Source organism: Pterocles gutturalis, unplaced genomic scaffold (assembly GCF_000699245.1).
Source record: "Pterocles gutturalis isolate BGI_N339 unplaced genomic scaffold, ASM69924v1 scaffold40785, whole genome shotgun sequence".
Classification (NCBI taxonomy): Eukaryota; Metazoa; Chordata; class Aves; order Pterocliformes; family Pteroclidae; genus Pterocles; species Pterocles gutturalis.
The window spans coordinates 1-13,162 of record NW_010139673.1 but is presented as its reverse complement, the minus strand read 5'-3'; the positions used below and the strand labels follow the sequence as shown (position 1 = coordinate 13,162).

General features: G+C 51.6%; 1 protein-coding gene across 1 annotated transcript; it reads left to right on the top strand.

Moving 5' to 3' along the window:
• The first annotated feature begins 3,467 nt into the window (after positions 1 to 3,467).
• RNF24 (ring finger protein 24) lies at positions 3,468 to 12,860 on the top strand. The gene is made up of 4 exons (XM_010083400.1): positions 3,468 to 3,610; positions 9,469 to 9,511; positions 9,951 to 9,992; positions 12,777 to 12,860. The coding sequence occupies exons 1-4, from the start codon at positions 3,468 to 3,470 to the stop codon at positions 12,858 to 12,860; spliced, it is 312 nt and encodes a 103-aa protein (XP_010081702.1).
• The last annotated feature ends 302 nt before the right edge of the window (positions 12,861 to 13,162 follow it).

The following is a 13,162-nucleotide window of genomic DNA, read 5'->3' as shown; positions in this document are numbered from 1 at the left end:
CGGGTGCCTGCCCAAATTCCCCACCGCTTCATCTCCTGATCTCACACCAGATTCATTTTTTTTAGACAAAGACCAAATCGACATCTTCCCCCCACCATAACCTCGTGCTGCAGAGAGGATCTCATCCAGCCCTGGGGAAATCCTCCCCTCTGTAAGGTACTGACCCCTTTCCTCCAGGCAGTTCATGTCCCCCATCCCGGGGGCTGCGGGGATGTTTTGGTTTGGTGGGTGCCCCAGGAGGGACGGTGGGTGCCCCAGGAGGAGCATCTGCCTGCACTGAAATGCTTTGGTTGGGGGGAGAGAGCAACAGGCAGGCTTTTGTTCCGCACCAGAAACTTTTCATCCTTCCTTACAGCTCCTTTTTTTTAATTTCTTTTGGATGTGCTCTCACAAATCTGAAGCAGATTATAAAATACAGTTCCTCCCCCACTACTCCCCTTAAAAAAAAAAAAACGAACCAACCCAACCCCAAAGCTTGGCTGCTTAAAATCATCAGAGTTCAGTTTTTAAAGTTAACAGTTTCCTGGATCCTGTGCAGGCTAACTTATTTTTCCCCTCTAACCTCCGTGTTTTTTGCCGTAACGTTTCTTAGCGGTTGCAGCAGGAGGGAGGGAGCACCAGGATAGCTCCAGCATGGAGAAGATGATTTCACACAAGGTTTGGATGAGTCTGATTGGGGACTCTTGGACCTGCACCGTAGGGGGCCGAAGGGAGCCCCTGCGAGGTCACAGCTGCATGGTGACATCCTTTTGGGGTGAAATATTAGGGAAGTGGTACGGTTGGAAGAAGAGAGTAGGATGCTGTGGGTGGGATGGAGCTCTGGTTTTATCGACCGTTTGTTTGCTGAGGGTTGTGATGGTTTGTAGCTGCGGCCGTGGTCATGGGGAGCGGTGGAAGAGCTGCGTGGCTCGGCTGGACACCACTGTAAGGAGTTTTTCTGGCTCGAAGGGATTTGCTGCCCTGGATTTTCCTCGCCTGCTGTCTCTGCTTCTGTGCTCAGTCCGCTGCGGCGTCTCCTGGGAGATGGGAGAGCTGAACCAAAGCCCCCAGCTTGGGTAAGAAGAGCATCAAGAGTTAAAGGAGTTGTCATGGAAAGAAAAATAATAGTCTGGTGCTGGTTGGTTTTGTTGCATCTTCTCCAAGAGTTGCTTCTTCTCCTTCCTTGCAAAAAAATGACCCAAAGCTTTCCCAAATGGAGGACGTTTGATTTTCTCTTGGGTGGTTGAGGAGCTGGAGCCGGCCAACCTTGGCCAACACCTTGGCCAATGCCTTGGCCAACACCTTGGCCAACTCCAGTGACTATTGACACAAGCCTGAGGGTGAGCAGGGACAGACAGAACCTTGTCCTCCAGCCAAAACCCCCTCCTACATGTGAGCGTGACCGAGGGGAGAGCCCCCGAACTGTCTAAAATCCCTTGGAGCCAGCAAACAACGTGGAGACAAAACCAAACCCAACCCTCCGCAGCGACATCAAGCTGCGCGTTAACTCCGCCAGAGCTGGGAGCAAAGGTTCAGGGGTGGTTTTGTATTTTTTTTTAATTTATTTGCAAAGCAAAAGAGCTCGGCTGAGCAGAGCAAACGGTGGTGGAGGAGCGTGAGCTGCCGGGTGGTGGCTGTGCTGTAAAATCCCATCCCCACCAGCGCTCGCAGGGGGTGTGCCGGCTCCCGGAGCTCTTGGAGCATTTCCTCGTTGGCCGGGAGAGTTGCTGAACATGTGTGTCGGTCTCTGGAGGCTTTAATCACATCCAGGCTTTACAAGAAATCGAATTGAAACTCCCAGTGAGCTGAGAAAACCGAAAGCAGGCAGAGCGAGGAGGCTTTCGGGCGGCCGTTCGGTGGAGATGCTGCTTTCGGCTTTTTTTTAGGAAGGTGTGGGCGAGGGGCTAGCGCCGGCGAAACAGCAGGATGAAAGGTGAGTCTGCTCCCTGCACAGCATGGGGAGTGTGCAATGTATATACGAGCAACGTATATGTGATGGGAGGGTAGAGGGAAGCCCAGGGGGTTTAGCAAAAAAAGATTTCCAGGGGGGAAAGGAGATGCAGGAGCGAGGATGCTGCTTGGAGAAGGAGCGGGACATCCAGAGGATGCTTTGATTTTTTGGAGTGATGCTCCCCGGCATGTTTGGGGTTCAGGTTCTGTGGTTTCCCCACCGTCTTCTCACCTCATGCAAAATCAGGAGCCATGCAATTAGTGCGCTGTGGAAAACTCCCTGCTGCAGGGGAGGGTTTTGTTATCCCTCGGTAATTTTCTTGGGGAAACGGGGTTCAGACTGCAGGTACTTTCCCTGCTTGTTGTGAAATTTCATTGCGGGTCCAGCCCTCTCCCGTGGGCAGAAAGGAAAACAAGGCGTATTTTTAACTTCCTTTTCCAAGCTGGGGGTGGGTGGACTTTATGCCTGGCCAGAGACGGTTGTGATCGTTCAGGGGTGAATGGCTTGGAGAATGATTGCCTTAGAAAGGAATAATAAGAAGAAAAAATAAATATGTGCTTTCCAGTTAAGGGTTTTGAGTGTTAACGTGGTGTTACGGCAGCGAGAGGGTTTTGATGGCTATGAAGATTTTCTGCCTGGCTCCTGAAAAACCCTCTGTGCTGGTTATTGTAAAATATTGGTGTCCCGTGGGATAAAACTAAAATTACAGGAGAGATGATATGTGAAGTCGTTATCCCAGACAGCTGCTCTGGTGTAATTGGGTCTCTCCGAGGGGGAGGGAGGTTTTGGTCACGCGTCCGAGACGTGGTACATCGACAGCCAAAATCGCTTCGTCTTCCTCTTCGCCGCTGCTCGTGGGTGCTTCGGGATTTTGCTGCACCGAGGAATAAAACTGAAACCTGCCAAAATGAGCTGAAACCGCCCAACCTGCATCTCACGTGGGGGAAGAAAACCAAACCAAGTTTATTTGGTGGCCTCTGTAATTTCCAGCGACGCTGCTGTATGGCATGCGGATATTGTTGTCCTCTCCTCCTTACTGGGATGCGCTGGGAAGGTGTTGAACACGGTTCATGGGCATGCTCGGTGGCTTTGGAGGGGGGATTTCTATGGAATGAGGAATGGGTCTTGGAAACTGCAGGAGGAGAAGGGAAGGAAAAGTTGCCTTGCTGCAAGGCTTTCTGGCTGCTTTCAATATTTTGGCCGAATGAATGAGGGTTTGGGGGGCATTGGGTGCAGTCAAGGCTGCTCAGACACAAATCCCAGCTGTCCCTTGATGCAATTTAAAGGATGGTGTGTGTAAGGAAGAGGGGAAAATAGCTGGAGGAGAAGCTCCCAGCAGGGGAAGAAAGATCCCAGCCCTGGCTCATCCTGCTTTGTTTTTAGGGTTACTGAGCTGGGGGCTCGGTTTTGGGCAAGCGTGCTGCCCTCTCCTTCCCCCACCTGCCTTTGGAAGGAGCGACGGTCTCCGAAGGGCATCCCCAGCTGCCAGAGGAGCCTCACATCCGTGTGTTTTCTCCCTTGTCTCCGCAGCCTACCCATGAGCTCGGATTTCCACCATTACAGTTTCAGGATGCCGAACATCGGGTTCCAGAACCTGCCTCTCAACATATACATCGTGGTTTTTGGCACGGCCATCTTTGTCTTCATCCTCAGTTTGCTCTTCTGTTGCTACTTGATCAGGTAAGGGAATTTCCCCCAGCTCCTTTCAAGAGCTGCCACGGTTCAGACCGAGCCCATCACCCTTCCCTCCATCCCAAAACAAGGATGGCATCACTTTGTTTTTCCACGACACATCTCATGCCAACCTGATGTGACCCCTGAAGTTGTTTAACTTTCCTCGTCATCAGAGAATTTGCCCAGCCCAGTGTTTATCCCCAGTAGAACCAGTAAACCCAGCACGTACGCAGTGAGCACCGAACACCGTCCGCCCAACACATCTTGGACCTACCAGCCCCATGGGGCAATTATATTTTCTGCCTTAAAAACAGGAGATATATTCATATGTGTGCTCAAACAGGCATTAAAACACAGTTGGCTTTTCAAAAAAAAAAAAAAAAGGAAAGGGATGTTTTATGGTTGTTACTTTCTGCTTAATGTTTCAACACGTTTTCCTCTTTAATGAGTAACTTGGGTACTGTGTGCTTAAGGAATGTTTAATACCTGCTCCGGTCCTGATTGTACACAAATTGCTCATTCAACAACGCAGTTTAGAGATTAATGATGCAGAGAGTTGATTTGTTAATCCCAACGATGGGAAGCGGGACGGGAGGGTTAAAGGTTGTTCTAGTTTGGGGCTTGTTTTTAATTATTTTATGGGCCATAGGGGAGAGAGTTGGGCCACTAATTGAGACAAGAAACTTGTCCAGCCAGAGGAAGAGCAAGAGGCAGGTGGGGAAAAACACGGTGTTGGAAATCGAGGCGGTGACGGGGGCAAATTGTGCTGATAACCTGGATTATGGGGCTGGCTGTGCCTCTCCCCATGGCCGGGAGCAGGGGGCATCGCTCTACCAGCAGCGGTTGCTGAAATCCTGCGTACCCAGAGCTCTCCTGCCAAGTTGCTGAAGAGCTTTTCCATCCCCTTTCCCTCTCCTCTGGGTTTTTGGATGGCCCCAGCTCCCTGTGAGCTGTACATCCATCGCATCCCTTCCCTCCATCCCCATCAGACACGTGCGTGGTGTTGCCTTGGACCGCGGAGGCTGTGTCTGGCTGGCTCACAGCAGACATCTCCCTGGGCTTTCTGTCCAGAGGGTGTTGAAAATGTTTCGTCCTGCTTTTGTAGGCCAGGAAAGCAAGATTTCAGTGTCACCTTCTAAATATTTGATAATTTCCACCTATTTTCATCTCTGTACAAAGCAAAGCCTCATTAAACTTGCAGGTGAGCCCAAACCCAGGCTCACCCGGGGTGATTTGGTCTCTCTGGGCATCAGATCTTCACCTTTACCCGCAATTATGCAGAAGAAAAAGGTGTTTGAAGGTGCAACGCATCTGTCCACCCCCACAGCCAAGGCAGAAAGGGATGAAGGGGTCATCCCCGACCGAGTGGTTTGTATCTCGGTGCTCAACGTTCACAAGGTCTGTGCTGGGATATTGCGTCTGCATCCAGTGTTCCCATTTCAGCCGAGATGCCAGTGGGAGGGGACACCAAAAAAAAACCAGACAAATGGTGTTCAGAAGGCTCAAGGACATGTTTTGCCCAGCTTGCGCTTGAATCTATATGGCTGGCTTGCGAAATGAAGAGGTGTTTGGATTTTCAGAGTTATTTTCCTGGGCACCGGGTCTTGGTTGGGTGTGTTCTGCCCCAAAGAAGAAATAACAAGTAGTAATGTCTGGAAGATCAAGCCAGAAAATCTTTATAAATTTAGAAATTAGGAGGCATGTTGTAAGAGAGAGGGTGAGTAACCATTGAAAGAAGCCAGCGAGGGAAGTGGCAAGTCTTCTGTCTCCTCGTGTCTTTAAATCAAGACAGAGGGCCTTTCTGGGTGAGACCTTTTGGCTCCCAGTCCCAGGAGTAACGAAGTGCTATTGAACGACCTGTGATAGATGGGAGGTTGGATTAGATCATCTAATTCTCTTTTTATAGCCCTAAACTCTATAGAGACTTGTTGAATCGCTCTTCAAACCACCACCCTCGGCTCTGTTAGTGCCAAAACGGAGCCAAACAAGAAGCCTCTGGCCCCTGTTTTGGAGGGTTTCTACTGTACCGCGGGTTTTCACTGTGCCGATGTGTCCCAGGAGCATCCGCGTCCTTTGAATTCGCTGTGAAATCTGAGCTTGTGTGGGGTGTCGAAGCTTGAGCTTTGACACAGAATCGTAGAATCACAGGATGGTTTGGGTTGGAGGGGACCTTAGAGATCATCCCGTTCCAACCCCCTGCCACGGGCAGGGACACCTCCCACTAGGTTTGGAAAGTCTTGTAGATGGACAGCAGGGATGAGGACCACGCGCATGCGAGCACAGAGCATCCCAAATTATTGATCTGGAAAGGGTTTGCCACGTCTCTCCCCTTCAGCACCATTTAACACCGAAGCATTGCCGGGGCTTGGCTGCCTCGCCAGCAGATATTCGTAGCCCTGCAGCAGGAGGATTTCATCCACAAAGTAAGATATTGAATTGAAATTGAATTTTTCCCCCTCGTCAACCAGCTGCTAGAGCCTCCTGGATTACCCCGTGCATTCCTGACCCTTTTTGCAATGAGATGCGTGGCTTTAATTTTACAGAATTGCATCTGGAGGCTGGATAAAAGAGAGGTGTTAATTTAACGAGCAGATGGAGCAGGGATCGCACCGCGTGGTCGCAGAGAAACCCACCCAGGGCAGGGACAGTCCCCTGGGGAGCTCTGGGGCTCCGCTTGCACCCACGGGGGTTCTTGGCAGGTAGCAGCAGCTCGTGGCTTTGGTGCAGAAGCAACACAGCCCATCCTCTCCCTCCTCTCTCGTGACTCACATCTGCAAATATTTGGCAAATAAGGAGCGGAGCTCGTGACACTGTCCTCCAGGCCCCTGCTTCTCACCGCCTGCTCCCCATCAGAGCATCCCCTGCAGCCCTCGGCTGCGTCCCCGGCTGCGGAGGCACGGGGAGCGTGGAAGAGCCCGTTTCTGGTCTATTTTGACTCCGAATCGCAGAGCCAACGGCGTTAAAGGATGAGCCAGGGGAGGAGGGCACAGGGGTTGTGCTTCACGACTGTCTTCATACAGAGCGCGCTGCCCGCTCCGACGGGAGGAGGAAGCGATGTTTTTAATCGGTTTGGCTCAAAACAGTCGGATAGGAATTCCAGGCAAAAGCAAAGATCATCATCTGTGTGCAGTCCAGGCAAATCTCGAGCTCTGCTGCCGCTGCGAACCACTCCGGTACAAAGCATGGGTCCCACCCTTGTGGCTGCTGCCTCTGCTCGGAAAAAATTTTAAAAAAAAGGAAGAAAAGGAAATTAAATTTTGCAGGCAGCTGTTTGTGTCTGATCTCTGCTGAATTATTGAAAGTAATAACCTGACGTTGCCTCTGATGGGGCGAAGAGCCAGCGCCGGCATCTTTCTACTCTAAAATTGTCCAATAAGCAGATCTTAGAGGTAAACCTGCAAAAATTTCTTTCCTCTGCGTTTTTATTTCTGTGGTTGTTCGCTTGCTATAGGCGATTAGGAGTCACGCAGAGAAGCGGGGTGCTCCCTCGCCTTTGGGAGGCGTGGAAATTTTGGGAAAAGATCACAAAATCCACGAGAGGCGGTTATTAAACTCAGAGATGGTGCATGCACCATCTCCAGCCACGCTTTGGCTTTCAAGACACTGTGTGGTCCCTTATCTAAACCCACCATCTGCCAGGAACTCCTCCGGAGCTGCAGCTCTCGACACGAGATGGATGCAGCCGTGGGTCCGACGGGGAATAATGCCTGCCAGGATCCGGGGTCTCGCTGTGACAGCTGCGCTCCGTCCGACCGGGATCCATCTGGCCCAGGTTCCTGGCTTGGAAAGGAAAGTGTGGAGGAGCAGACGGAGCTCGCACGCTTTGGGACCAGATGTGCTCGTGCCGTTCCCCATCACCTTCAGGGAGGTTTGGTTTTTTTAAAAAATTTTTTGCAAAATTTCCCTGTAGAGCTCAGCACCATCCCATCATAGCATCAGTGCTCCGACAGCGTGGAGCCGCACAAATCCACAGCCAGGTCCTCGCTTCTTCCCCATCACTGGTCCAGATGCCACCACCACGTCTGCAGACGCTTGAGCATCTCGTGTGACACCTTCCCTGCGGTGGCGCTGGCTCGGCGGGTCCAACATCTCGGCGGCTGCTCAGCGCTCCCTAAGACAGATGTTTTTTCCCCGTGCTGGGAGAATTTTTTCCCCCTCGTACGCAGTCTCCAGCCACGCATCTTGCTTTGCCCCATCTGTGTTTCATAACCAGTTTCCCAGCCGCCGGGATCCCTGTGGATCCGGGCTGGTTTTATCCTGTTTTCTCTATTGTTTGTGCATCTTCTGCTCGGGGTTCTGCTCGGGGTCGTTGGTGGAGGGATGCAACCCCAGTCTTCTCCTTCCTGCCTGCTGCAGTTTTGTCTGGGGCTCTGCGGGTAGGTTCCCTGCCAGGCAGCATCCTTAGAGGAGGGAAGATGCCTCCCCACTAAATTCGGGGCTCAGGAGCATCTCTGAGCTCTCTCTGCAACATTAAAGCGCATTTTGACCCTGCCATCCCCTTTTAAAGCCCGCGATATTTTGCCGGAGGTGTTTTCAAGCAGAAAGGACAGATAAATATTTTTACATCTTGTTTTTAGGACTCACCCACTGCAGCCTTGCACGACCAGAAAGCCTCCGAGAGACTGGGGTGAAAGAACTGGGGTTTGAGACAGCCCCCGGAATATTTTTGGAGAAGTGAAGTTTCAGGCACAGGGGTTCCCCAGCTGAAATCACGCTGGAGGGTGGCTGGGGAAAAATATTCCTGCGGCTGCCCAAGCCCTGCAGACACACACTGACGGCTTGTTAAAGTCCTTGGCCAGCTGATGACTTCCCTCTTGAGGTTTCAGAGCTCTTCACTAAGTGCTGTGTCTTGTAATGGGAAACAATATTTGTTATTTTTTTAAAAAAATATTTATTTTAGGAGCGTAATTGGCTTCTCCAGCCAGCTGATGCCCTCAGAGCGCTCCGCCGGGCTGTGGACGTGGCTGCTGCTTGGAAAGAGGGTTTGTTATTAATAGTTTAAACTGAAGATGATGGAGGGATGTGGTGTGTGTTTGTTTGCTCTTTTGCTCCGTCCTCAGGAGTGGGGGCAAATGCTCCCGCCGGTGATTCCTGGAGAGGGAGGGGACGGGCTTGGCTCTTTGCTCGTGGTCGCAAATTCCTGCTGCCACGGGCTGGACTTCCCCTTCGATTCCATTTTTGGAATAGATTAATCCCCTCCATCTCCATCCCTTGATTTGCTCCAGGAAGGGATGCTATTGGGGGAAAAAAAAACCACACAAAAAACCTAAACTTTGCTGAGCACAGTGGTGTGAAAGGTGGGTGGGGGGAAACAGCTCAGCCAGGTAGATGACCTCTTGTTGAACGCTTCTTCCTGCGAGTTTGGGAGGCAGGAGCAGCACGGTTGGTGTTATAACTGAAGATGAAGCTGTGTTTGAGGAACCCAGCATCATCCAACGCGATGGAAACCTCCTTCCTCATCCTCGTTCGGTGGGAGCAGAGCTTTCCCCGGGTCTAAACACCCATCGCTGGGAAAAAGGTCCCGCATCCAGGCTGGAAATTGATGGCAGCAGAAGGTGGTTGGAAACTGGGGGTGTTCATGGCAGCTCCTGGTTTACGCCCCAGCTTTTGCTGGTTTTAATGGTGCGGGTGATGTCTGGGTGGAAAGTCAGGGAGGTCAGGAGAGGAAAGTGGGAGGAGAGTGTGTGTGTTACCTCCCCAGCGCCGCGGAAAGCTGGCTGGTGCTTCAGTGTTTTGTGTGGCCGTTCTCATTTCTGAAATGAAAAATGAAAAAAAAAAATCTGTAAAGAAGGGAAATGAAATGTTTGAGTATTACCATAATCCTGATTTTTTTGCCTATCTTGACGTTTCTTTTTCAATTGCAGGCTCCGACATCAAGCACACAAAGAGCTTTATGCCTACAAACAGGTGAGGGGATGCACAGTAAGTTGTCTTCTTCTTCCCTCCTGCTTCGTGCCAGATCCACGCTGGAGCAGTCACTCCTGCAGGTTCCTGTTGTGCTGCTCTCCTTGGGAGGCTTTTGATCTTCAAAGAGAAGTTGCAAAGCCCAGACAAACCTCTCTCCCTGCTGATTTAATTTATTTTGTGCCGATTCGCCCGCCCAGGAGCGTCTCTCCCCCGTCAGTCTGCAGGTCTCTGAATTTTCAGAGGAGGTCCCTGTGGTTATGGCTGTGCCAGCGCTGCCTTCCTCCTGTTCTGCCCGGGGGTGAGGACCTGCTGCGCTCCCTGGCTGTGCTGGCTTTACTGGGGGCTTCCAGTTCTCCGGGGGGGTCTCTCTTTATGGAGATTTTTCCTGCAAACGCTCGTGGCAGAAGCTGTGTCCTGACCCTGTTGCTTTCTCTTCCAGGTTATACTCAAGGAAAAGGTGAAGGAGCTGAACCTACATGAGGTGAGTAGGGCAAAAAACTCCCTCTCCCTCCCCTTCCTCCAGCTGGGGAGGGGATGGGGACAGGGGGACACTCGAATTTACCTCCTTCAGGAGCAAAACACACAGCCAGGAGTGCCAGCAGCGGGTTTGCTCTGCAGCCTCGCACCCATTACGGGGACGGTGGTCGGGGCAGGTTAACGTCTGCACCGGCAGCTCCGTCTCTTTTCTCTTTCAGAAAGTCTAATTCCTTGTTAACGCAGATGGTAAAAGCACATCTGCAAGGGGACCTGGGTTAAACCATCTCCCTCCTCCTCCTGGGTCCCCTTTAGTTTTTACTGCCTCGTTATTATTTATTGCATCATTATAATGATATTTAATTATAACAGATTATTATTTATTGCATTATTTTTATTGGGCTATTATTGCACTATTATTTATTGCACTATTATTTCTTTCATTATTATTTATTGCACTGTTATTATTTACTGCATTATTATTATTGACTGCCTTATTATTTTTATTATTTATTATTATCATCACTGGGATAAAAAGCCGTGGATAAAAGAGGAGGCAGATGCAGGCTGGGCTGTGTATAAACAGTGTCCCTGGGCGGTTACGTCCCCTCCAGCTCCACTCAGCTTCTCCACCGTCAGAGCCTGACAATATCCAGCCCATCTCTGCCGCCTGCGTTATTCGGGGAGAGAAAACTCTGCCGGGATTTAATTGAAATCAAAGATAAACACCCTCCCCAGCCTGCTGCCCCACGCTTGCAGCTCTGCAGAGAAGAGCTGGCTGGACGAGGCAGGCACGGGGGGTCTGCTTGGCTGTGTTAAGAGTTAAACCCCCTTTTGCCAGCCCCAAACCGTGGGGGTTCCTCTCAGCCTCAGGAGGAAGGCAGAGCTGGGTCCCTCTGTATTAACGAGGATTTCCAGAGGCTGAAACACATCTTGGAGTAAGGATGTGACCCTGTTCCACCTCTACCCACTCGTCCCTTCAGATTTCAAACCCATTAGCTGCCCTCTGCACCTTTCCAGGCTGGTTTGGGGCTGAGGGTCCCTCTTCACACCCATTTTTTCTGCTGAAGTTGAGCAGGAATCTGCCTGAACCCTGCTTCAACCAGGGGCTGGATTTATTGCCCCTAAAAACAACAATGCCCACCCGCATCCCAGCCCTGTGTCTGCTCCTCTCTTCAATCCGAGCTCCATTTGTTATATTTTTTAATTCCCTGGGCAGAGCAAGAGCCCGTCCCACATCTCATTCTCGCCCTCCACCAAATCCCAAGGGCAGCGGGGCAGCAGAGGGACAGAGCGGTCCCTCCTCGAGGCCCCTATTTCTGATCCACTCACATTAAATTGACTCGCAGCAGGATTTTTTGCTGGCACACGAACTTTAAAAGCACTTCCAAGGGTGAGAAGCTCATCACAGGAGGGATTTGGGAGCGCGGTGGAGCCGGGAAGGGCAGCGATAATGCTCCATCCTCCTCCTCCATCCCCTCTGGTCCCAGCTCTTGCTTTCGGGGAGGACGAGGGCTCCCTGGGATCTGGGAAAGGCTGGAAGGGTTTTGCTCCAGCTCCCTCTAAAATATCCCTTTTTGGGCATTTGGATTTTGGCATTTCCAGGCAGCGCTTCTGGAAAGCAGAGCATGGAGGGGGATGACGGATTTTGCAACATCCCAGGGCGGCTGCCAGGGCTTGCCTGGAGCCTCACGGAGGTGAAAGTCCCCCCGAGCTCTCTGGGTTTGTTTTTCCTCTTTTTTTTTTTCCATCACGCCACCTTTCCCAGGCTTTCACGGGGCTCGGGATGTGTGTGTTCCTCAGGGACTGACCCCAGCAGCTCCGCCAGCATTTCCTCGCTCAATAAAAAATGTCTGCGATGAGCTTTGGGTGGCTGGAGAGTAGCGCCGGGCTCCACATCCCGTGGGAATGCCGGGAGCCTCTCACGGCACTTGCCGGCCACCTGCCTCATCCCGAGGGATTTTGACAGTGGGGCTGGACTTTGTTTCGGATCCGGAGAATCCCAGGCTGGGGGTGGGTGGAGAAAACCAGACAGGAATATCCAAAATCCCCAGGAATATCCAAAATCCCCGGGAATATCCAAAATAGGTCAGGAATAACCAGCGACATGGGGGAAAAGGATTTCGGCTGGGTTTCTTGCCCGCTGGGAAAATAGCCACCGACGTTCCCAGCCCTGGGATGGAGATGTGCCCTTTGCCTTTTCCTCTTCCCAGAGTTATCCCTGTGGATGCTCGCAGGGACCGAGCAGTACCGTGGATCCATCCCCTTGCGCCCTGAAGCCTCCTGGCACGTCAAAACACGTCCCAGCCCTGTGGCTGTGGCTCTGGGGGGGCTTCGGGGTCCCCTCCACTGGCAAAGGGACACCCCAGCCCCAGCCTGTGCTCCCAAAGCCCCGGCAGTGAAATCAGGGAATGCTTTAGGGGGGATTTCACCCCTCTGGGATGCAGAAACCTCCCAAATAATTCTTCTGCAGCACAGGGGGGAGGGGAAAAAAAAAAAAAAAAAAGAAAAAAAAAAAAGAAGAAAAAAAGAAAAAGGTTCTTGGCCAGAACCAGAGGGTTTGTAGCCAAAGAGGAGTTTGCTTTCCTGGGTGCAGGGTGGTATTTCTCTCCCCACTGGCATCAGAAGCCAAATTCGCATTTTTTTTCTCCCAACCAAAGGCAGGGGCGAGGCGAGCGCTGGGGAGAAGATGGAAACTCACTTAGGGAGACAGTTTTTCGGTTTTTGGGGGTTTTTTTTCCCCACTTCCCAGCAGCTGACTGCCTTCTCTCCATCCTCTCCTGCCTTCCAGATCTGCGCCGTGTGCTTGGAGGAGTTCAAGCCCAAGGACGAGCTGGGGATCTGTCCCTGTAAACATGCCTTCCACAGAAAGTAAGTGTGGGCTGCCCCCAGTCCTGCCACAGAGCCCCGCGAGGCTCTGGGCGTGGGGTCTGGGGGTGCCGCCGCTCCCCCGCCGGGGGGTTTCTCCCACCCCAATTCCGGGGGAAGGACAGGAATGGCAGGAAAAGCCCCTTACCGAATGGATTGGGGCATTTGGAGGAGCTAAGGTGCTGTTGTGACCTGGCAAGAAACATTTCTCTCTCTATATATATATAGATTTATGTAGTCCAGAATGCATATGTACATTAATGTGTGCGTGTTTACATATAGATTATTTCTATAGATTTATAATAAATG

Excerpts from the sequence above, each read along its gene's own strand:
- RNF24 (XM_010083400.1), top strand. The coding sequence starts at position 3,468 with ATGAGCTCGGATTTCCACCATTACAGTTTCAGGATGCCGAACATCGGG. Across the intron at positions 3,611-9,468 it reads TTCTGTTGCTACTTGATCAG|GCTCCGACATCAAGCACACA; the intron begins GTAAGGGAATTT and ends TTTCAATTGCAG. Across the intron at positions 9,993-12,776 it reads AGGAGCTGAACCTACATGAG|ATCTGCGCCGTGTGCTTGGA; the intron begins GTGAGTAGGGCA and ends CCTGCCTTCCAG.